Source organism: Dreissena polymorpha, chromosome 3, assembly GCF_020536995.1.
Source record: "Dreissena polymorpha isolate Duluth1 chromosome 3, UMN_Dpol_1.0, whole genome shotgun sequence".
In the NCBI taxonomy this organism is placed as follows: Eukaryota; Metazoa; Mollusca; class Bivalvia; order Myida; family Dreissenidae; genus Dreissena; species Dreissena polymorpha.
The window spans coordinates 67640453-67666359 of NC_068357.1; the positions used below are offsets into that span (position 1 = coordinate 67640453).

The window sequence follows — 25907 nt, forward strand, 5'->3', positions numbered from 1 at the left end:
GAGTTACTGCTCACAATGTTTCACAGCAGACTAAAACTACTCTTTGGCAGCCATGTTTTTAAACAAAATACAATCATTTTCTTAGTCATAACATATAATACAACACAATTTTCTAATGTTCTGAGCAAATTTTTCAATTAGCAAGTCAAAATGTAACTTTTAGAGTGTTATATGATTATAATAAAGCCACAAACGTAAAATTGCCCTGCCTCAAAAGCTGCACCCTACAATGTCAATTCAAGCAGTGTCCCACCTCTTCTCCCTCTTTGGAGAGCAGCCCCAGGACTTGAGAGTTGTCATCATTCAGTGTGATGGTGGCCACCCCAGCAAACATCTTCTTAAAGTGCTTCTGCAGGCGGGCAACGTTCTTGCTGTTACCAATGATCTCCAGCAGGTCTTCATCTCCCACGAAGTAGAATCTGACAGATATAGATAGGGTGGATTTGTATTATATCTAACAGTACAATTTGTAGTGCATAAGAATATCTGTCATACAACTCAACCAGGGATTTCATTTTTTGGATTTTCTGTTCATAACATGAAAATATAGTCATGCCATCTTTCCACAACAGACAATACTTTGCCAAGTGTCTTCATAATTTCACAGTCTAACACAATGCCTTTTAAAGGAGCACTTCACGCAAGAGGTTTTATAAAATTTATAATTAGGCTAATAATTTCTAGAAGTACAAGGGGTATTTGATTCATGTTTAACAAAGCTTCGAAAAGAAACTTGGGTTTTGTTGAATATTTGCAGAATCTGCTAAATGTGTCAGACAAATCTAATAAAAAAATGTAAAGGTTTGACATTTCAGCTCTGACATTCAGACACAATGTGTAACAAGACATTTGAAATTGCATATCTAACAAGCATTTGCAGGTCTGACAGAATGGACAAATGTCCGCAAGACTTATGTCACAAGCACATAGGTCTGACAGAACCTACTGAGATTTGCAGGGTCTAATTAAAAAAATCAGGTCATTTTACCAAAACCAGGGTCTTAATAAATCCCCCTGCATCCTAGGAGTGTGAACAAATATCCTGTGCTACCACTAAAACAAAACGGAGCCAATCTGGAGCCACTATACCTGGGGAATGAGGCCCTCTCCCTCTCGAGGTACTCTCCTAGAGCCTTCTGTATCTTGCCCAGGAGGTCTGCCAGTCTCTCCAGCTGGCGCTGACTGTTGGGGATGTTCAGAACGTCCATCACTAGTGGAGACTTGGCCACTTTCTTCATCAAGGCCAGGAACTCTGTGCTCACTCTGAAAACAAGATAGACATCTTGCAAACATACTAACTGTTGTCTGTAGTTGTTTATTGGCAGTATCAGTAATGATGCCTCAAAACCATTTTGGGAAAATAATCATTCAAAATGGGTGTTAACAGTGTTTCAGTCGGTGGATCACACTCTGGATCAAAACAATCCGTGCAAACGCACCCAGACAACTTCAAACAAGTGATCAATTGTTCAATAGTTTGCCTTGAAACTTGAACATGTTTCAATTCTGCCTTTAATTCATTTCAAAATTAGGATCTTACAGTAGATAAAATTTAATATCATCGATTAATTTTAGAGCAGAGTTTTATCAACTTTTACATCAAAACAGCCAATACGTTTTAATAATTATATTAATAGGACTTAAGATTTCATGTGTCCACCCACTTACCCCTGGAACCTCTGTGTCTCTACAGGCAGGAGGTGCTGTATGTCTGCACTGCCAGTGAAAATGCCTTCAAGGTACACCCAGCGTCTCTGCACGTCAATCCACACGTCAAACAGAGCGTTAATGCGGTTTAACTTGTCCTCCCATGCTAACGCCTCCTCCTCAAATTGCTGTGGGAATAACATGATTCGGAGGTCCAGATATGAAGTGTATACTTGTCAATTGTGCACAAACATGTTTAAAGTACATGAAGAACAAAACAGGTGTCTGTAGCAAACAGATGACCCTGCTTTCCGCTTTTGTCTCAAAAATCCACTTATTTCAAAAGCAAGCCAATTTTAACAATCCCGTCCATGTGGTTCTTACAATGTTAAATCACTAGGCCAGAAATCAAACTTTCAAAATTCTTACATTCCAGGAACAAATGGTTACCTACCTTATAATAGGGTGAGAGTTTCATCGCCATGACGCTGTTGATGTGCTCTTTGACCTTGTTAAAGAGGTCATCCCAGCCTCGGATCAGTTTACAGCGGCCCTGGTAGCCAATCATGTCCAGCTCATAGGCGCGCCAGGTCTCGGACACCTGGTCAGAGCAAATTATGTTTATTCCTATATTTGATATCCTTATAGAAGACAACTGTTCCAACTATGACCATTAAAAATAGTACAATGTGCATCAAATGGTCAGTTATTCAATGAATGGCTATTTTGTATTTTCTTAATTACATGTATTTATTCAGTCATACTATGTAAACCTATGGATATAAGATTTTTTAATGTTAACATTGTCATCATTTAGGATATAAAAGCAACAGCTCTAACAAGTAAATGAAACTTATTCAAGGGAGGCTAAATCTTATAAGGGCTCACTTGTTAAATTTTGAAAAAAGTTAAATCAACTTCTCCATTAATCAATTAAACATCGAATTAATCAATTTTTCATTTGTTAGAGTATGCTCTAGCACAAAAGGAACTATACAGACACTTTATTTCACCTCACCTGTAATATGCAAGAGGCTATACACTGTTAAATGGTACACAGAACTCACAATATTCTCCATTGTCGTCCTACCTGTTTCAAAAACTCTTCAAGGGCCATTTCTCCCTGGGCAACCAGTATGATATCCTTGATGATAAGCTCGTTCTTCTGTAGGTCAATGTCCCAGACATGCCCCAGGGTCAGCTCAGACAGCACCCACTTGACGTTCAGCCTGCGCGTCAGTGCCTTCCAGTGACGCTCCTTCAGGGCTTCTGACTTCAGCTCCACAACCAGCATGTTCACCTGGAGCAAGGGAAAACTGTGTAATATACAGGAGGGCGAAGTGGTCAGACTTTTAATGAGCCTCTTTCTGGGAATATGGGGCTTAATGCATGTGCCAAGTGTCCTCCCAGGTTAGCCTGTGCAGTCCACACAGGCTAATCAGGGATGACACTTTCTGTTTTTAGGGACTTTGTTGTTTAAAAGGAAGTTTCTTTTTAGCAAAAAATCATATTAGATGGAAAGAGTTGTCCCTTATAAGCCTGTAAAGACTTCACCGGCTAATCTGAGAATACACTTTACACACATGCATTAAGCCCTGTTGTCTCAGAGCAAGGCTCATTTGTGCACAAGGGAAGTAGTAAGTCTAACAAAAGCAACGCCTTGCGGGTGCACACCGCTCATCTATTTTTCTTTTAAAGCTGAAGGGACCTATCTATATACTTCAATCACAAAGGAGGGAGGGGTGGGGTTGAGAGGGGTGTATAGTGTGGGTGTGTGGTCATTTATTACATTATCTTCCAAAAATAAGAAAAAAAATGCAAACAAAAAAATATTTATTTTTTTAGGGGGGGGGGGGGGGGGGGTATTCTTGGGTGGGATTGTTGGACGTTATTGCAAAAATAAAATAATAAATTTTTGTTTTTTTAACCATGTTTCAAAAAAAATGGGGGGGGGGGTATAGTGTGAGGGTGTAGTCATTTATAAGATGATCTTTAAAAAAAAAAGAATTTTTTTTCATATTTTTTTTGTTGGGGGGGGGGGGGATTCTGGGATGTGGGGGCGTGGGGGATGGTTTGGGTGGAGTCTATTGTGGTATGTCAGGTGAGAGTTGTCATGTCAAAGTATCAATCAAATCCAATCATAAATAAAGAAGTTATGGCAATTTTAGCAAAATCTAATAATTTTACCTTGAGAGTCAAGGTCATTCAAAGGTCAAGGTAAAATTTAACATGCCAGGTACAGTACCCTCATGATAGCATGAAAGTATTTGAAGTTTGAAAGCAATAGCCTTGATACTTTAGAAGTAAAGTGAATCTAAACACAAAATTTAACCATATATTCAGAGTTACTAAGTCAAAAAAGGGCCATAATTCCGTCAAAAAGACAACCAGAGTTATGCAACTTGTCCTGTACTGTCCCCTTATGATAGTTTGTGAGTGTTCCAAGTATGAAAGCAATATCTATGATACTTTAGGAGTAAAGTGGACCAAAACACAGAACTTAATCAAATTTTCAATTTCTAAGTATAAAGGGCCCATAATTCTGTCAAAATGCCAGTCAGAGTTACATAACTTTGCCTGCACAGTCCCCTTAAGATAGTTAGTAAGTGTTGCAAGTATGAAAGCAATAGCTTTGATACTTTAGGAATAAAGTGGACCTAAACACAAAACTTAACCAAATTTTCAATTTTCTAAGTATAAATAGGGCACATAATTCTGTCAAAATGCCAGTCAGAGTTACATAACTTTGCCTGCACAGTCCCCTTATGATAATTAGTAAGTGTTGCAAGTATGAAAGCAATAGCTTTGATACTTAAGGAATAAAATGGTCCTAAACACAAAACTTAACCAAAATTTCAATTTTCTAAGTATAAAAAGGGCACATAATTCTGTCAAAATGCACGCCAGAGTTATCTAACTTCGCCTGCCCAGTCCCCTCATGATAGTAAGTAAGTGTACCAAGTTTGAATGCAATAGCATTGATACTTTCTGAGAAAAGTGGACCTAAAAACAAAACTTAACCGGACGTCGACGCAGACGCTGACGCCAAGGTGATGACAATGCTCATATTTTTTTCAAAAAATAGATGAGCTAAAAATTAGTTCTCTTTCATTGTTATTTAATTTGTTCATCAAGCACATACCGATTTGGAAGGTAGACACCATACCAGACAGGTGGGTTTCCTCCAGGCACTTCAATTTCCATCCATAGCATAAGAACACACCAAATTGAATAACTTTTAACTAGAAATTGCAGCTAAAGCCAGCTATTATTCAAAATTCATCCCAACTTTCATAAGTCTAGAAAGCAAATATGTAAGGAGTGCTGACACACACTCTGTGTCTTAACATTATGCAGCCTTAGGCCTAGAAGGACCTCATAATACACGCACTCACTTTGTTCATATTGTAAAAATATTGCAAACTCAGCCACTGAACATTTTTTTCTCAAGAAGAAACCTTATCAAGTTTATGGTGGGGAAAACTGCCAGGAAGTCCGATCATAAACCCATGAGGTGTAGGCTCACAGAAATACATTGTAAAGAACAACATACTACACAATCTTTAGGACATTCTTGGCTCACCTTTGCAAATCCTTGCAGAAGTTTCTTCACAAACTCATATGAGGCGTATGCCCTCAGTCTCGCAGGCAGCTCCTTCATTTGGCTCAACAGGCCATCAATGCTCTGACGAATCTGGATGGTTCAAGAATTCATTTTTTTTACATCAATCAAAATCTTTTGGAGGAGAGAAGATGGACTTTAAAGATTCAGTTAGTGATTTTATTACTGGTCCCACTGGTTCCAAAAGATACAAAAGACAAATTAAATAAAAATTAAATGAAAACAAAATTGCCTGAAATTCGAAAAATATTGATGATTTTTGAAAATTCTATTTGGCTACAACTTTTTCTTCATTAAAACCAAACAAAACAAGAAGAATTCTGCCTAAGCAAGGCAAATTTGGCTACAGAAATTCTTTAGCCACAGGAAGCCCTGATGTACCTTTCTGGGTTGCACTGAGAGCCATGGTTTATCCTTGAGCTCGTAGATCTGCTCCCAGATCTTGCCCAGCTCTGTCCACACACCCTTGAGGTCCTGTAACTCTTCCAGGCTCACTTGTACACGCTCCTCACTTGCACTGATCTGACCTGAGAAGTGGCAGAAATGGGGAAATAAAGACATTTTCATGTGAACGAAAACCTTTAATGTCTCCCCTACCATTTAAGGGAGTGAAATGGTCTATGCTTGTAACATGATATCTTGAAAGGATGATCATGTATGCAGATTAATTTTCATATCAAGTTACACCAAATTATATTATTATGAGTAAGAAACAAAATTTAAAGGTACCAACAAATAGCGGCTCATCAACATGTGGGGGAGACATAATCACCAATTAAGTATTATTGAGGAAATATCATTGAATAGTATATTAGATTCAGGAGTTTGACTTAACAATATATCAAGTATTTTTAACAGCTGTAGCTTGAACTAAGTAACATGTTCTTAAAAAATATTTCCAATCATTATAAAGCCTGCTTTACACACCTTATTTTTTGTATGAAACAGGTGAGCTACACTACTATTTCATTGCCGATTGATGCAAGACCTACACACCTGGTTCTGCCAGTTCGAGAGCCTCCTTGGCCTTGGCCACATTTTCCCTCTCCTCCTTGAGTCGCGAGAACTTCCCCTCAAATATCGTGATGGCCTTCAGGGCCTCGTCTGGTGGCAACTCTCCCTGGAAACCAAGGTAAGAGTAGCAAGGTATATATTATGTATTCTGTGAGAAACCTATGAGTAATTTTAGCACTATACACAGCAGTTTTCTGATAAATACAAGGAGTAAAGTATTGGTTAGTCTGTAATAATAATAGACTGAGACTTAAGTTTTGAAAAAAAGGTTCTTAATCAGTCAAATGCAATCATTAAAAGGTGAATATACTCCAGTGACCTTATCTTGACAACATTTCTAGATCATGACATTGAATTGAATTCACACCAAAATCATACAATTTGTATATTGGTCCATTTCCACTCACACAAGAAAATGTCATGCAGAGCATCTAATTATTTCATGGGTTAGATTCTAACTAACTAACCGACTATAAAAACTCAACAAGTGAGATGCTAACTTATAAAACCAAAACAGGCCAAAAAAAACTTTACTCCTCATAGACATAGTTACAGGTAAATGTATATCCTGAAATCTGTAACCATTCATTCCTAAATAGACAGAAGGAGCTATCATTAGTCTTTGCACAAATGCTGAAGGTTCATTCTGGCCATCAAAGGAAATATTTGGAAAGTATAAAACCTCTTCTAACTCACAGCAACTGGCTTTTCTTTCTCCCAATCCACAAGCAGGTCAGATGTCTTTCCTTCAACCACCTTATCCTCTGCCACTATCTTCATCTGCAGGCTGGCCACCTGGGTCTGAATGGAGCCATCCTTACGCTTCATGATGTCCGCAAAAGCCCCCCATTCGCCCTCAATGTTGTCGCTGTAGAGCCAGTTGCTTGGGAACTGGAACCTCTGTCTCTCAAGAATTCGTTGCCCTTCTTTGTACATCTACAGAGGAGTTGCATAGATTGTTTAAAAATCTTTCACAAGAACCTATCAGTATTTAAAATCATTGTAAAATTACAAGAATAAAGAAAGAACTATCAAGGCATTATCCCTTGCAAGAGGAAAGCTGCATATGTTGCCTGATTTCCTCCTGGTCAGAACTGGTCAGCTGATTGCGGACTATTGTTTTAAACATCTTTATTACTTTTATTATAAATTGCTGCCTTAGTATGGCATGGACCTATTTGCAGGATAGGCTATATTCTCTGGTCATATCAGTAACCTAGTATTCATAATAACTAACTATTCATAGAAAATTACATTCAGTCAAAGTTAAACAGTCCCTAACCTCCACTTGTTTCTCCCAGGTCTTCATCTTGCGTTTGAGCGACTGCACCTGTGTGATCAAGCCCACGGCCTCAGAAGTGTTGGCCGTATCGATGGACTGTTGCTCCAGGTCGGATCGGGACTTCTGAATGTGGGCGTGGAACTCTGTCATCTCGTTGCTAAGCATGTTACCGAAGCGACTGAGCACCTCCTTGTGCCAGGAGTCGTACTTGAGGGAGACCTTTGACTGCACCTTGCTGAACTGTATCACAATGGGACCGATCTCTTTCTGGGTCTCCGAGGTGTCAAACGTCTTCCTTGCCGACCTGAACAAATATCAAATATCTAACATAATTATAGATTACACAAATGTGTTTCATATTTGTGAATATCATAGGGTTTTAATTAAGATTCATTTCAAAACTTTATTTTTTAGTGAGCTTTCGGCTTTGGCCTGTTAATGGTGTTTGGGCTAATAAGTAACTTTAATGAGACAAGGACCTCTGTAGGATGTGCTTTATCTAAGATTTTGTCTTCAAAATATCCAGCTAAGCTCCAAACTTAAGATATTTCAGGTTGTTAGGCCATGCCAAAATGACTATCAAATACATTTTGAACCTAATGTAATGGAGAACAGAGCTTCACACACAAATCCATTGAAGGTAGAACACATACTTGATTTGCTCCAGGGTCCTCATCCATGTGGCAAGGTCCCCCATTCTGTTGTACAGATTGTCGGTAGTGAGGTCCCAGAGGGCCTGGTAGCGCAGCCACACCTGAAGAATGAAATCAGTTAGAAATATGTTGTCTCTACAGGCTTCATGCTTAATGGTGAATGTGGCTGTGAAAACAGGGAATGCTATGGTATCATAACTTACAAAGAACTTATTAGCTTCTTCGCTTCTCTCTTTAGCTCTTTTTCACAAACTTTTATGAAAATGTGTACATCTTATTATAAACATCTATAAGCCTCAAAAGAAACTATATGTGTTGTTTGTGAAACAAAATATCTAGGTTTGTTCAAATTTATAAACAAATCATACATACCATTAGTCCTCAATTATACAAATATATTTTTCGAGTCTAATATATGTATACAGAGTCATAAAATACGTTAACAAAAACCTTTTGCCACTCCTTACCAGTATGTAATCTTCCATTTCCTTGACAATCTTCTGAATGGCTGCGTACGACTCTTCCACAACCTTCATACCCCCTGGCAGCTTGGTGAGCACATTCTTGTAAGTGGCTGAGGACTCTGACTCCACATCCAGACCAACCTAGAACAGAGACAGGGATTCTAGTGACTTCTTATCAGCATTTGCCCCATTCTCTGGGAAATCTGTGCTTGAATCATGTGTTTAAAATGTTCGCCCAGATTAAGTTTAGCTTGTGCACTTCCCACTTTTATGGAATTGTTTGCTTATAGGAAATCTCTTCTAAATGAAAATCCAGTGTAAGAAAAACGTATCTACCCTTAGTAGCCTGTGCAGACTGCGAAGCTTATATGGAAAAACACTTAAGGCATATGCATAAAGCCCAGTTTATGCTGAACAAGGCTCATTTGATTAGCACAAGTAAACAAACTGTAACTGAATTATACATTCTTGTAGGCAGTCAACAGTTCTTTAACTAAATTCCAGGTAGCAAGATCACAAGTGATTGACCAATTGTCTATGACCACGTGCACCAAGCAGGTCAACACCTATTGTTTATATGGAATGATTAGCTAACAATTTTACCCCCCCCCCAACCCAAACCCCAGCTCCAAAATAAACCTGTCTGGTACAGAGTGATCCCCCAAACAAATTTCTATAACCAGCCTTATTGAGTCACTCTCTAACAAATCCCATTTTCAAATGTACATGCTTTCACAAGATATCATTGGACAGTATTTCTTACAGTATTTTTGAACCCTTTCAAGCTCAGTTACGCACATTGACGTGTTTGTTGTCATTTAGAAAATCAAACACCTTTCTAACTAGATTCAAGTTTTAAAAGCTTTTTTTCCAACCCTAAGGAACATAGTTACAGGCAGCCTACAGCATAAAACCTGTTCTGGTTGTATGCTGGTTTAATATAGCCATTTTCACTTTGCTTCAGAGCAGGAAAGGGTTTCCCTACCAGTATACCCACCTGGTATCTGGAGTGTTTGATGCGAGGCAGGCTGGTGATGATGGCCTCCCAGCTGAACAGCTCCTGCATGATGTTCACACGGGCCTCCTCAGAGGGTGGGCTCACGTAGATCAGCTGGTTGGTGATGCGCAACTCGTGCACGAATGTCTGTAAACAAGATGGCAATATGTTTAAACTTAAATTCTTGGTAAGGAAATATATAATCTGAGATTTATAATTATATAAATTACTTCCCTTGAAAATAATTGTCTCTAATAAATCTCTATTTTTAGTAGCAAATAATTAAAAGTCACTACTGTGACTGTAGATTCACCACTCAAAATGTGCAGCTCCATGAGATACACATGCATGCCAAGTATCAAGTTGCTATGTTCAATATTGAATAATTATCTCCCTTTAAAGCTTATTACTTCCCTTGGTTTTGTATTTTTGACCTTAGACCTTGAAGGATGACCTTGACCTTGACCTTTTACCACAATGTGTTTGTCAGAAACACAATGACGCCTACTGCGCGGCTTTGATTTATTTAAAAAAAATATATAATTTGGCAGGTCAGATAATTATGTCCATTTAAAGCTTATTACTTCCCTTGGATTTGTTTTTATGACCCCGTGACCTAGTTTTTGACCCGGCATGACCCATATTTGAACTTGACCTAGATATTGTCTAGATACAACTTCTGACCAAGTTGTAAAGATCAGATGAAAACTATTTGAATTAGAGAGCGGAGACGAAGTGTGACAGACTGACAGACGACGGACAATGCGAAAACTATATACCCTCTTTTCTTCGAAAGGGCCACATCCAAAAGTACCAATCATAATTACGGTCTCTTTCAGTATGAATTTCTTGCAAACCATGTACCTTGATGTTTGGTTCCCCTCCCAGTTTCAGGGCTAGCTGCTGGGGAGCGTCTGTGTCCATGCTGTGGTCCACTGTATCATCCTTGTCCTTGGCTCCCAGCAGACACTTGTTCCATGAATCCAGAGCCAGTTCCAGTCTCGCAGCTAGACGCTTCTCAACCTATATATACAGAAATAGCGAATTTACAATGTAACTAGCTTTGTTGAACCACATCCCTTAACCCGTTATCACTCTGATATGCACTTTTAAGTGTTAGCAGTCTCTTAAAAAATCAAAATAAATCTAAGACTTTTCTTACTAGATTCAAATTTGAAAGACTTCATTTCCAACCCTAAGATATTAATGAGCAGCAAACAGCATAAAACCTGAAAAGCCTGCGAGTTACTTGCAGGCTGTTCTGGTTGTATGCTATTTGCATATAGCTATTTTTACCTTGCTTCTAAGCAGGGAAAGTCAAATCTTTCCCATTATACTACAAATACAGTGGAAACACTCACATTCATGAGGTACTACTTTGCAATAAAGTTGTCACTTATTAAAAACACAGAACAAACATGACTCATCCTAGACTTCTCAAAACATCCGCATGGCATGATGTCAGACCCTTTTTCTAGCTAGATTGGAATCATGACAGACATCTGTCAAGACACACATGCCAACACTTTTGCCAATATCTCATTAGACATTGTGTCTAACAGCACCTTAATGTTTGGAAACACTTTTTTTCAGACAGATTTCTATGTGATTCTCGTGCAATCTCACCTCTTCGTCCAGTTTGGCGACCCACTGTGGCAGGTTGGAGTAGGAGTGCAGTGAGAGATTGTCCACTGCCTTCTGCACCTTGGCCAGGATCTCCTTGAAGGTGGTGCTGCTGTAAGCACAGGTCTCCAGGGACTTCACCTCCAGATCTATCTCCTGCTCCATTGCCAGCAGGTCATCCACCTGGAAAAAGCAGAATATATGGGTCGCGTTCTGAGAAAACTGGGCTTAATGCATGTGCGTAGTGTTATCCCAGATTAGCCTGTGCAGGCTAATTAGGGATGACACTCCGCTTTTATGGTATTTTTCGTTTAAAGGAAGTCTCTTCTACACGAAAATCCAGTTAAGGCCGAAAGTGTCGTCCCTGATTAGCCTGTGCGGACTACACAGGCTAATCTGGGACGACACTCTAAGCACATGCATTAAGCCCAGTTTTCACAGGACAAGACACATATTATTCCTTCAGTGTCATTTGGTAGTGGCTTGAGCCATTCATTAACAAGATTCAGTCACAATTGGAAACATGTAGAATCACTATCTCTTGGAAAACTGATCCATCCCTCTCTAACAACACTAGCATGTGTTACCTAGTCAAGTTAAATTTGAATGACAACTTAATAGTAATAAAATTGACCGGTGCTGGACATCACAACTTAGGCTACATACCGATAACATTCATATCAATTTATGTTTCTATGGAAACAATATATTCTGCTACTGGTATATTGCTTTAATTTACTCTTTCATTATGTACACAATATCTTTACTTACTTTCTCCTGGAAGTTGACAAGGGTGTCTGCCAGTTTTTGCACATACGGATCTAGCTTGTATGACTCCCAAACAAGTTGTACTCCCTGAAAATTATAGAGTGTGCTTTAAATGTGTATTAATCAGACCAAATTGATTTTCAAAATTTACTCAAAATAAACAACAGTGGGTAATTATGTAATAATAATAATAATATCACTATACAGATATCATCCTACAACTATTTTGTAAAGGCAAAACAAATATCATTATTGATTTTCAAATGTTAAATTACTTGTATATGATATATTGAAACAAAATCATTAAATCACTAAAAAAAGTTCAACTACAAACAAATAACAGTTTTAATTGTATAATTTAGTAAGTTAATCACTAAATCAATGACAAACAGTGCAATGACTTCCACATCAGGCCTCCAGCATCAAATTGCTAAAATGGAGAAAAAAACAAATTTTTTAAATAAAATTCATTTTAATTATTAAATACTTACCTGTTATCGTATGCTTATACTTTCCAAGGGGAAATAACTCATCCGGAATTTTAACTGGGAATCCGCCACCTCAATACCGTAATACAGGCCAGGTTAAACATAGTGCAATGCAACCTAGCCAAAAATCGGTAACCAACCCTCAATATTCTTTCAATATATATACAAAAATATTAATCGAATAGCGGGGTGGGAGGTGGGACTTACCGATAACAGGTAAGTATTTAATAATTAAAATGAATTTTATTTAAAAAATTTGTTTTAATGTCATAAATACTGACCTGTTATCGTATGCTGATTTTGCAGCTGCGGTGGGAAGGTTCGTATATATTTTCCCAACACAGTAGAACCCATAAACAGGGTTATCAGCTAATGATATCAAGTAATCTTCGTTAAAACGGTATTAATTATGACTTCTCGGACAGAGTAATATGTCTATGTCGTAAAGAAGACACTACCGTTAGTAAAACCACAACAAGCCCAAACGTATACAAATTGTATTGTTGGCACTTCAAAAAACGAAGATAAAAAGATGACAAGGTGGTCGGATTCCTCCAGTAAACAGCTTAGAGCACGTCAAAAAGTGGGGTGTGATTAATATATGCCCACAAAACAGACAGAGCTCTTAATTCATGCGGTCAGATCCTAAAAAGGAATGAATCCTTAGATAGGATAAGATTAACTTCCTTAGTCGAGGTCTAACCCCGAGAAATAGAAGCCGCAGACACATCTCCCCCCCCCCCTTTTTTTGGGGAAATGAAGAGTGTCTTTGAGAACCTCGAATGGACTTCTGACTAACACTGCTGAGATAGAACTTCAAAGCCCTGATTGCCCAAAGAAGTTTATCCTCATCTTCATGACTACCAGTTTAAGAAAACTTGGAAACTTGAAGGTAGAAGCCATATAGAGGACTTGATATTAAGCAAGGAATCCTGGCTGACACAACAAAGTGAAAACGACAATAGATCCAACTGGAATTGGTCGTATTCAACAGAAAAAGCATGAATTTCACTTCTCCGTATGGTAAAAGCCATAATAAGAAGGAAAACCGTCTTAAAATTATATTGGAACTGTTAATAAGCCTGATGAAAAAGGTTCATAGGGAGCTCATTAAGCATCCCAACATGTTACACAAGTCAAAACCGCTTAAGAAGGTAAAGGAACGAAAAACATAGTGTTGACGTTCCATAGTTTGGATCAGTTCCAAAATAAGTAAGACAGCACAGAGTTGCGATGACTTACACAGAACAAGGTATACGAAAGCATAATCTCTATCCTTTGATGAAGAAAAGAACAAATTTCTTATCATCAAGAAAAAGATGAGAAAAACCTCTATGTATCTAGTAGAGTGATTAAGGTAATAACTATGCTCTCAATTACCCAGTAAAAAATGAATTTCCATAGAACCTTTATACAGTTCTGATGGAATTATCCTTGCACAAGTAACAAGGATTGAAACTCTAACAGAAAAACGTTCTTCTGTAGAGATAACTAAAAGTTATTAATGGCCAGACATGAAGTGGCACATGTTTGGATCAGTAAAAATATGTCTCAGTGAGATATGATATTTGACCTGTGAAGAAGTTTCCTGAAAATAATTGTACAGGAGACTTAAAAGGTCGTAGAACCATAATCCCATGGTTCATTAAGTATATTTCATGAAATTATGGCAAAAACTCAGTTATTGCAAAAACTCACCAAGAAGGCAAGATATTCCAGTTTATGTCAATGGACGAATGTATAACAATCGCACACCCTGCTGGATCGATTTCTGTGAACTGCATTGTTGACGTTGTTCAGCATACCGGTATACACTGCGATATACGATCGCATAACGCTAATAACTAGCGTTTGATGATAAACAACATTCTTTGATATACTATGTAAATATGTACACCATGCAACTCGTCTGCAACTTCACTGCCGCGCATGCGCAATTACATTATTGAACCCAACGGAAAAATAATTCGAAAGAAAGAACTGCAGGACAAAAGGTCCAACAGGGCGTTGAGACGAACTGGTATGAGAAAGACGATAGAGAAAATTTGTTGTTCTTGCAAAGAACGAATAAGTTCCTGATTTCCAGTTACAAGGAGTGATAATATGATCACCTCCGTGTCTGTAAGTAAACCACGACCGATGTGTGATAGTTGAAACCATCACAAAGGAATCGTGAAAATGTGTTGTAAATGAAAAACAGCTAAAACGAATTTTCGCTTTTCAAGATGTAGATGTGCAGGTGATATTCGTTAGGATACCACATAATTGAGAAAATCAAGATACGTTGTTCTATGTGATCGTCCATAACCTTATCTGCTCACATCTGTATAAGATGTAAGGAAGGTTGTGGTAGAATAAACTATATTCTTGCCAAGATAATCTTCTAGTCTAGACACCACTGAATAGTGGTAAATAATGACAAAAAGATGGAAATCTGTGTCATTAAATAATCCCGAGATTAATACAATTATCTTAAAAATAAAGCTGAAACGGACGTAAGAAAAGACGTCTCAGCAGAAGGACCGGTGACCGGACCGGTAAATACCGACCGGTGACCGGAACCATTTGTCAAGGATGGGTGGGCAAAGAAACCACGGCAAGCCGAACTTTCCCACTCCAAACACACTTGAAAATTGGTAGAATAGGACAGTGTTTAACACTTATAAGTTTATGACCTATCTACAGAATATAGCCTCTTCTTGAACCAATAACAGGCGCCTTTAAAATCCTGGATAATACAGGTCGCGAAGTCATCGATTTGCGAAGTACGGAAATATGATTGATAGTGGTACCTCCGGAATCGGAGGTGTGATGGCAGAAAAAGGTGAAAACCCTAGGGGTAACCTTAAGCGGGTCCACGCTTGCCGGTAGAATGCATGGAAGTCTTAAATTCTGACTTGATTAATCCATTTACTTCAAGACTTCTAACCTGGACGAATTCCGAAAGGAATACGACCAGTTATAGGAAGACGGCCTGTTATGGCCAGAAGTGTAATAGAAGAATAACTTTAAGATGAGGTCCCTCCAGATCCTAGGATCTAAGATCTGAGTTCAATAGGTCCTAAGCCATCTACAAGACTGTAGCCGCTATGCGGTCAATCTGATAGGCAATCCTATGTATCAGAACTCTTGTTGATTCCAGTAGCTTGAAAATATGCACTGCCGTAGGAGCAATAGAAAAGCAGAAGTCGATACAAATGTCGTCTTGCTAATCCTGCTAGCGTCATTAATGTGTCCCAACTGTTCCGTGACACTGACTGCAAAGTCTGTAGCCGACAGGTAAAGGCGGTTAAAACAATTCATCCTTCGGGTCTCGAACATAAATTAATAGAGGTCAAATAGTAATGTTCGACCTCAATGCTAGTCTCCGAGCCCACTTCAGCCGATCTATCTGCAAGACCAGTAGTCTGCATGTAGTCGGTTGAGATAGAAGTACAAATAACAGATATAGCATGATTTGGTAACCGTCGCCAGTAGAACATCAGTATTGAAAAACACAAAAAGTCATGTAGATTGTTGAATCCATAAAATATAGTATTCAATACAATCATAGCCAGGGGTATACAACTATGTAATGTAGACGATACCCGTGATACTAAAAATTGACCGATGAAAACCAGTGGAATACCGGTAATTGGTAAGTGGTGACCGAACCGGACCAGTCAATGACCGGTAACTGTAGCCCGGTGAACGGACCAGTCATAATATGACAGGTGACGTTACCAGTTAAAGACCGAAAAATGGTGGAATCCATATGGTCTGTTATCAATGTCAAGCACTGCTCGGAAAAGAAGATCATGCCAAAAAAATCCAATCCGATGGCGATGAGACATCACTTATTCTGACCGGTGATCAGTGATCGGTGATATGACCGATGAATGGTGACCGATGTCCGGTGATCGGGCCCGGTATAATATAACTGCGTCAGAATGGAAATATCTGGTGCAGAAGAATGACCATCCACGAAGTCATCTGATAATGTTAACCGGAAAACAACGGTAGATTATCAGTATTAATAGGCATAAGTGTCCTTGTAGTCGTAGTGGAGAAAAGAACAGCTTATCCCGAAGCCTGAATGTTAAACGAACTAGTGTTCGTATACAACTACGGCTCGGTGACTGCAACATGTGTGGATGCCATAAGAAGAACCATCACACGTGGAATGGAGACATGATATTCCTAAAGGAATAAAATGGAGAACGTCGATATGACCAGTAGGTTCATTAACGCCTACGTGAGAAGTGGCGACATCCATATAACTTCGATGCCGAAATATTGTTCGGCTACGCTGGAAATATTGTCTTCTACAATATTGTCTCCGTGAGCATTGACATGATCGCTTACGAGCGTATCAACGCCGAGAACTGCTCAATGAAGGAGAGGTATGTTCGATAAATATCCAGTGGTGCTCAATGCAGTCCGCTGATGTCTACGTGAAGGTTGACGACGTCCTCGTTTCCTGCGATGTCGAGATCTGGATCGGCCGAGATGTGGATCGGCTGCAATGAGACCGAGATCTTCTAAAATAACGTCTCCGTGAGTGACGACGTGATCGCTTACGAGAGCCGCGACGATGAGAACTGCTCGACGAAGAAGAGCGTGTCCGATGTCTAATCCTTGATGAAGACGATGTATTCAACGAAGAATAGGAGAATAATTCAATGAAGAAGACCGAGTTCTTCTTCTTGACCGGTGACTGGTGTTATCGGTGGCAGGCCTAACTGATGACTGTTGACCGGTGACCGTAGCGGTGATCAATGACCGGACCGGTGACCGGACCGGACCGTTGACATGACCGGACCGGTGACATGACCGGACCGGTGACATGACCGGTGAACGGACCGGACCGGTGACATGACCGGTGACCGGACCGGTGACATGACCGGTGACCGGACCGGACCGGTGATCAATGACCGGACCGGTGACCGGACCGGTGACCGGACCGGTGACCGGACCGGACCGGTGACCGGTGACCGGACCGGTGACATGACCGGTGACCGGACCGGACCGGACCGGTGATCAATGACCGGACCGGTGACCGGACCGGACCGGTGACCGGACCGGACCGGTGACCGGACCGGTGACATGACCGGTGACCGGACCGGACCGGTGACATGACCGGTGACCGGACCGGACCGGTGACATGACCGGTGACCGGACCGGTGATCAATGACCGGACCGGACCGGTGACATGACCGGTGACCGGACCGGCCGGTCAGACGTCGATCAATAGTCCGTGATCAACGTCCCCGGTGACGTACCGGTCATATCATGACCAGTGTTGTCACCGGATAATGACCGTATGGCGGATGCCAAATGGTCCGGCATTGGTCGATGTCCTTGACCAATGCCATCGGGCAAAGACCGGCTGACGGGTGTCGCCATATGGTCTGATGTTGACCGACTGTCTAAGAGACTTAGCATAGTACGGTCGCGATCGTGCCCGATACCCGGTGACTGATACTGCAACTATCATCCATGATCTGCGAAGTCACCGGGTATTTATCCACTCTTGTTTCTGCGACCATCATGTAGTCGAATATATGAAAAACAAGAGCAAAGCATATTCAACCATAAACTGGTCACAGACCAGATTATCATACGGCACATAAAATCATTATTTGACCATAATGAAAATTATAATAATACTGCCGTAGATCATAAATTAAACAAAAGTTTAATTCAAAACAGATGAAAAATAAAATGACGATCAATTAGATTGTCATACGGAACGTTAAAATCATTATTGCACACAATGGCAAATGATAAACAATCTGTCAATAGAAGAACACGCTTTGCACGATCTCGTAACACATTAGAAGAACATGCTTTGCACGTTCTAGCAATGTATTAGAAGAGCACGTTTTGCACGTGGTCGTTCGCGCCTGAAAACACCCAGCATGGTAGAAATAAACCATTGTTCGATAAAAACAAGCATGGCTTACCTTTTACAAATGAAACAAAATCCATTAAATCCACACAAATTAATCCGAATGAGAAATAAAAAGATAAATAACACAATTTATCTATTCAAAACCCCAATCAACCAAGTGAAAAACAATATTTTAATTCAGAGCCGTAAAAGACACGTATACACCTGGTTGATCCGGAAAGAATATTGAGGGTTGGTTACCGATTTTTGGCTAGGTTGCATTGCACTATGTTTAACCTGGCCTGTATTACGGTATTGAGGTGGCGGATTCCCAGTTAAAATTCCGGATGAGTTATTTCCCCTTGGAAAGTATAAGCATACGATAACAGGTCAGTATTTATGACATTAAAAGGAGGAGCACTCAAATCATATATCTGCCACGCTCTCGGACAACGGGAAGTAAAGCATGTATGTAAAATGTTGTCCCAGATAAACCTGTGCATTCTGCACAGGCTAATCAGGGACAAAACTTTCCGCTTTATTGTATTTTTCTTATAAAGGAAGTGTATTATTAGCAAAAATGCAGTCTAGGGGGAACATGTTGTCCCAGATAAGCCTGTTTTAACTGCAAAGGCAAATCTGGGACAAAACTTTACGCACATGCATTACGCCCTATTTTTCCAGTGCCGAGCTCACATGTACACTTCCCACTCACCTCGGAGATAAGGTTCTGGACTTCCTTGTGTAGTCCAGCCACCAGCAGGTGAATGGAGGATCGGTCCTCTAATTTCTCGAGGGTCTGTTGGTAGGTGCGCACGCTCTCGAACAGCGACATAGCAAATGGGTACAGCTGGTTGGCCTGGTGGGCCTTGTTCACGATCGCAAGGGGCACTCTAAATCCCAGCCACTTCATGTTGCGAACCTGCAGGAAAATAGAACTGGATTAGTTTAAACCTTTTAATTTAAAGTTGATTGCATCAAGATAATAGTGCTAATTGTAACATTATTGAGTACGTTTCTTGGATCCAACCAGTACTTGGTGTCTTTTGGGGACATCTAAAGAAAACTCCCACAGAGGGATTGAACCCATGACCTCCCAGTTGCTAGGAGGACACCATATCCGCTACACCACCTATAATCTGGTTTCAGCAGCTCCACTTTTTTTCTGGTTTTGCTACTGCTTTCTCTAAGAATTTCTAGAGTGTTAAGCTGATTTTCAAATGTAGGTTATTTATGAACAAAAGCATATAATAACATTTTTCACTTTTTTTATTTTATTGTTCTTTAGAGAAATGCATTACAAGATAATATGCTACAAAAACAAATTTTTAAAATAAAATTCATTTTAATTATTAAATACTTACCTGTTATCGTATGCTTATACTTTCCAAGGGGAAATAACTCATCCGGAATTTTAACTGGGAATCCGCCACCTTAATACCGTAATACAGGCCAGGTTAAACATAGTGCAATGCAACCTAGCCAAAAATCGGTAACCAACCCTCAATATTCTTTCAATATATATACAAAAATATTAATCGAATAGCGGGGTGGGAGGTGGGACTTACCGATAACAGGTAAGTATTTAATAATTAAAATGAATTTTATTTTAAAAATTTGTTTTAATGTCATAAATACTGACCTGTTATCGTATGCTGATTTTGCAGCTGCGGTGGGAAGGTTCGTATATATTTTCCCAACACAGTAGAACCCATAAACAGGGTTATCAGCTAATGATATCAAGTAATCTTCGTTAAAACGGTATTAATTATGACTTCTCGGACAGAGTAATATGTCTATGTCATAAAGAAGACACTACCGTTAGTGAAACCACAACAAGCCCAAACGTATACAAATTGTATTGTTGGCACTTCAGAAAACGAAGATAAAAAGATGACAAGGTGGTCGGATTCCTCCAGTAAACAGCTTAGAGCACGTCAAAAAGTGGGGTGTGATTAATATATGCCCACAAAACAGACAGAGCTCTTAATTCATGCGGTCAGATCCTAAAAAGGAATGAATCCTTAGATAGGATAAGATTAACTTTCCTTAGTCGAGGTCTAACCCCGAGAAATAGAAGCCGCAGACACATCTCCCCCCCCCCCCTTTTTTGGGGAAATGAAGAGTGTCTTTGAGAACCTCGAATGGACTTCTGACTAACACTGCTGAGATAGAACTTCAAAGCCCTGATTGCCCAAAGAAGTTTATCCTCATCTTCATGACTACCAGTTTAAGAAAACTTGGAAACTTGAAGGTAGAAGCCATATAGAGGACTTGATATTAAGCAAGGAATCCTGGCTGACACAACAAAGTGAAAACGACAATAGATCCAACTGGAATTGGTCGTATTCAACAGAAAAAGCATGAATTTCACTTCTCCGTATGGTAAAAGCCATAATAAGAAGGAAAACCGTCTTCAAATTATATTGGAACTGTTAATAAGCCTGATGAAAAAGGTTCATAGGGAGCTCATTAAGCATCCCAACATGTTACACAAGTCAAAACCGCTTAAGAAGGTAAAGGAACGAAAAACATAGTGTTGACGTTCCATAGTTTGGATCAGTTCCAAAATAGGTAAGACAGCACAGAGTTGCTATGACTTACACAAAACAAGGTATACGAAAGCACATCTCTATCCTTTGATGAAGAAAAGAACAAATTTCTTATCATCAAGAAAAAGATGAGAAAAACCTCTATGTATCTAGCAGAGTGATTAAGGTAATAACTATGCTCTCAATTACCCAGTAAAAAAATGAATTTCCATAGAACCTTTATACAGTTCTGATGGAATTATCCTTGCACAAGTAACAAGGATTGAAACTCTAACAGAAAAACGTTCTTCTGTAGAGATAACTAAAAGTTATTAATGGCCAGACATGAAGTGGCACATGTTTGGATCAGTAAAAATATGTCTCAGTGAGATATGATATTTGACCTGTGAAGAAGTTTCCTGAAAATAATTGTACAGGAGACTTAAAAGGTCGTAGAACCATAATCCCATGGTTCATTAAGTATATTTCATGAAATTATGGCAAAAACTCAGTTATTGCAAAAACTTACCAAGAAGGCAAGATATTCCAGTTTATGTCAATGGACGAATGTATAACAATCGCACACACTGCTGGATCGATTTCTGTGAACTGCATTGTTGACGTTGTTCAGCATACCGGTATACACTGCGATATACGATCGCATAACGCTAATAACTAGCGTTTGATGATAAACAACATTCTTTGATATACTATGTACACCATGCAACTCGTCTGCAACTTCACTGCCGCGCATGCGCAATTACATTATTGAACCCAACGGAAAAATAATTCGAAAGAAAGAACTGCAGGACAAAAACGTCCAACAGGGCGTTGAGACGAACTGGTATGAGAAAGACGATAGAGAAAATTTGTTGTTCTTGCAAAGAACGAATAAGTTCCTGATTTCCAGTTACAAGGAGTGATAATATGATCACCTCCGTGTCTGTAAGTAAACCACGACCGATGTGTGATAGTTGAAACCATCACAAAGGAATCGTGAAAATGTGTTGTAAATGAAAAACAGCTAAAAAGAATTTTCGCTTTTCAAGATGTAGATGTGCAGGTGATATTCGTTAGGATACCACATAATTGAGAAAATCAAGATACGTTGTTCTATGTGATCGTCCATAACCTTATCTGCTCACATCTGTATAAGATGTAAGGAAGGTTGTGGTAGAATAAACTATATTCTTGCCAAGATAATCTTCTAGTCTAGACACCACTGAATAGTGGTAAATAATGACAAAAAGATGGAAATCTGTGTCATTAAATAATCCCGAGATTAATATAATTATCTTAAAAATAAAGCTGAAACGGACGTAAGAAAAGACGTCTCAGCAGAAGGACCGGTGACCGGACCGGTAAATACCGACCGGTGACCGGAACCATTTGTCAAGGATGGGTGGGCAAAGAAACCACGGCAAGCCGAACTTTCCCACTCCAAACACACTTGAAAATTGGTAGAATAGGACAGTGTTTAACACTTTATAAGTTTATGATCTATCTACAGAATATAGCCTCTTCTTGAACCAATAACAGGCGCCTTTAAAATCCTGGATAATACAGATCGCGAAGTCATCGATTTGCGAAGTACGGAAATATGATTGATAGTGGTACCTCCGGAATCGGAGGTGTGATGGCAGAAAAAGGTGAAAACCCTAGGGGCAACCTTAAGCGGGTCCACGCTTGCCGGTAGAATGCATGGAAGTCTTAAATTCTGACTTGATTAATCCATTTACTTCAAGGCTTCTAACCGGGACGAATTCCGAAAGGAATACGACCAGTTATAGGAAGACGGCCTGTTATGGCCAGAAGTGTAATAGAAGAATAACTTTAAGATGAGGTCCCTCCAGATCCTAGGATCTAAGATCTGAGTTCAATAGGTCCTAAGCCATCTACAAGACTGTAGCCGCTATGCGGTCAATCTGATAGGCAATCCTATGTATCAGAACTCTTGTTGATTCCAGTAACTTGAAAATATGCACTGCTGTAGGAGCAATAGAAAAGCAGAAGTCGATACAAATGTCGTCTTGCTAATCCTGCTAGCGTCATTAATGTGTCCCAACTGTTCCGTGACACTGACTGCAAAGTCTGTAGCCGACAGGTAAAGGCGGTTAAAACAATTCATCCTTCGGGTCTCGAACATAAATTAATAGAGGTCAACTAGTAATGTTCGACCTCAATGCTAGTCTCCGAGCCCACTTCAGCCGATCTATCTGCAAGACCAGTAGTCTGCATGTAGCCGGTTGAGATAGAAGTACAAATAACAGATATAGCATAATTTGATAACCGTCGCCAGTAGAACATCAGTATTGAAAAACACAAAAAGTCATGTAGATTGTTGAATCCATAAAATATAGTATTCAATACAATCATAGCCAGGGGTATACAACTATGTAATGTAGACGATACCCGTGATACTAAAAATTGACCGATGAAAACACAGCGGAATACCGGTAATTGGTAAGTGGTGACCGAACCGGACCGGTCAATGACCGGTAACTGTAGCCCGGTGAACGGACCAGTCATAATATGACCGGTGACGTTACCAGTTAAAGACCGAAAAATGGTGGAATCCATATGGTCTGTTATCAATGTCAAGCACTGCTCGGAAAAGAAGACCATGCCAAAAAAATCCAATCCGATGGCGATGAGACATCACTTATTCTGACCGGTGATCAGTGATCGGTGATATGACCGATGAATGGTGACCGATGTCCGGTGATCGGGACCGGTATAATATAACTGCGTCAGAATGGAAATATCTGGTGCAGAAGAATTACCATCCACGAAGTCATCTGATAATGTTAACCGGAAAACAACGGTAGATCAGTGCTCCAGATAACATGCGTAAAGGCGTAAAAATGAATAAAATTTCTTAAATAACGATTTAGTTTTAAAATCTTTGCGTAAAGTTACGCATTGAAAAAATAAAACACGAATTCGACATTTTGGAACGTGCGTAAAACTTCCAGTAGCAAATTATATATGGTAAACATTTCATCACGATTCTGACTCGTCGAGGCGCTCAATTAAAACTTGCAACTTTAAGTCAACGTCACTTTGCTGTGAGGAAGGGCCACACTTAAGAACGGTCGAAAGGCCAAACATTCTCGATTCTGTTCTCCTGGTATTACAGGCGAGTCATTACTGTTTATTGTACCTTTTTAATTACACTTATCGAAATTTTTATACACAAGTAATATACAATATACCTATATATACCTATTAAAATTAAATGTTAAATATATATTTTTGATATGACTTTAACGGCGACCAAAATGCCATTATGACCTAAGCCGAAGTGTCAGTGACTGTTTTAAATAAAAAATCAAAATGGCCTTCCGAAGCGGTGTTTCGAAGCGTGGAAGGCAAAAAAAGCAAGATGAGCAAGAGAGATGTGGGGTCTTTTGAGCCAGAAAAAGCTGTCCGATTATGGGAAAGCAAGAAACGGAAAAGAAAGCCAGGCTTTTCCAAGACTATAAAACAAAATGTTGGATTGTTGATGTGTCAAAAACAAAGCATAAAAACATTATTTGGTAATATAGTGTTTAGAATTAATTTTATAAATAGGGGGTAAAATAAGAATTAATTTTCGAAATAGGGAGTAAATAAGAATTTGACCAAATTTTTATCTGGAGCTCTGGGTAGATTATCAGTATTAATAGGCATAAGTGTCCTTGTAGTCGTAGTGGAGAAAAGAACAGCTTATCCCGAAGCCTGAATGTTAAACGAACTAGTGTTCGTATACAACTACGGCTCGGTGACTGCAACATGTGTGGATGCCATAAGAAGAACCATCACACGTGGAATGGAGACATGATATTCCTAAAGGAATAAAATGGAGAACGTCGATATGACCAGTAGGTTCATTAACGCCTACGTGAGAAGTGGCGACATCCATATAACTTCGATGCCGAAATATTGTTCGGCTACGCTGGAAATATTGTCTTCTACAATATTGTCTCCGTGAGCATTGACATGATCGCTTACGAGCGTATGAACGCCGAGAACTGCTCAATGAAGGAGAGGTATGTTCGATAACTATCCAGTGGTGCTCAATGCAGTCCGCTGATGTCTATGTGAAGGTTGACGACGTCCTCGTTTTCTGCGATGTCGAGATCTGGATCGGCCGAGATGTGGATCGGCTGTGATGAGACCGAGATCTTCTAGAATAACGTCTCCGTGAGTGACGACGTGATCGCTTACGAGAGCCGCGACGATGAGAACTGCTCGACGAAGAAGAGCGTGTCCGATGTCTAATCCTTGATGAAAACGATGTATTCAACGAAGAATAGGAGAATAATTCAATGAAGAAGACCGAGTTCTTCTTCTTGACCGGTGACTGGTGTTATCGGTGGCAGGCCTAACTGATGACTGTTGACCGGTGACCGTAGCGGTGATCAATGACCGGACCGGACCGTTGACATGACCGGACCGTTGACATGACCGGACCGGTGACATGACCGGTGACCGGACCGGTGACATGACCGGTGACCGGACCGGTGACATGACCGGTGACCGGACCGGTGACCGGACCGGTGATCAATGACCGGACCGGTGACCGGACCGGACCGGTGACCGGACCGGTGACATGACCGGTGACCGGACCGGACCGGTGACATGACCGGTGACCGGACCAGTGACATGACCGGTGACCGGACCGGTACGGTGATCAATGACCGGACCGGTGACCGGACCGGACCGGTAACATGACCGGACCGGACCGGTGACATGACCGGTGACATGACCGGTGACCGGACCGGTGATCAATGACCGGACCGGACCGGTGACATGACCGGTGACCGGACCGGCCGGTCAGACGTCGATCAATGGTCCGTGATCAACGTCCCCGGTGACGTACCGGTCATATCATGACCAGTGTTGTCACCGGATAATGACCGTATGGCGGATGCCAAATGGTCCGGCATTGGTCGATGTCCTTG

General features: G+C 40.1%; 1 protein-coding gene across 8 annotated transcripts in view; it reads right to left on the reverse strand.

Annotated features, from left to right (window-relative positions):
* Window positions 1–25907, reverse strand: part of LOC127874600 (cytoplasmic dynein 1 heavy chain 1-like) — a 103545-nt gene that overhangs the window by 60583 nt on the left and 17055 nt on the right. For all 8 annotated transcript variants that reach the window (XM_052419000.1, XM_052418999.1, XM_052418998.1 and 5 more), the window contains exons 14-30: window positions 19146–19352; window positions 12074–12157; window positions 11306–11485; window positions 10544–10702; window positions 9680–9826; window positions 8686–8823; window positions 8219–8319; window positions 7566–7869; window positions 6980–7219; window positions 6266–6389; window positions 5651–5796; window positions 5231–5341; window positions 2738–2947; window positions 2102–2248; window positions 1669–1835; window positions 1090–1263; window positions 254–419 (exon numbers count right to left, since the gene is read on the reverse strand). In XM_052419000.1, the coding sequence (XP_052274960.1) occupies window positions 254–419; window positions 1090–1263; window positions 1669–1835; window positions 2102–2248; window positions 2738–2947; window positions 5231–5341; window positions 5651–5796; window positions 6266–6389; window positions 6980–7219; window positions 7566–7869; window positions 8219–8319; window positions 8686–8823; window positions 9680–9826; window positions 10544–10702; window positions 11306–11485; window positions 12074–12157; window positions 19146–19352 (2805 nt within the window). The remainder of the gene's footprint in view (window positions 1–253; window positions 420–1089; window positions 1264–1668; window positions 1836–2101; window positions 2249–2737; window positions 2948–5230; window positions 5342–5650; window positions 5797–6265; window positions 6390–6979; window positions 7220–7565; window positions 7870–8218; window positions 8320–8685; window positions 8824–9679; window positions 9827–10543; window positions 10703–11305; window positions 11486–12073; window positions 12158–19145; window positions 19353–25907) is intronic.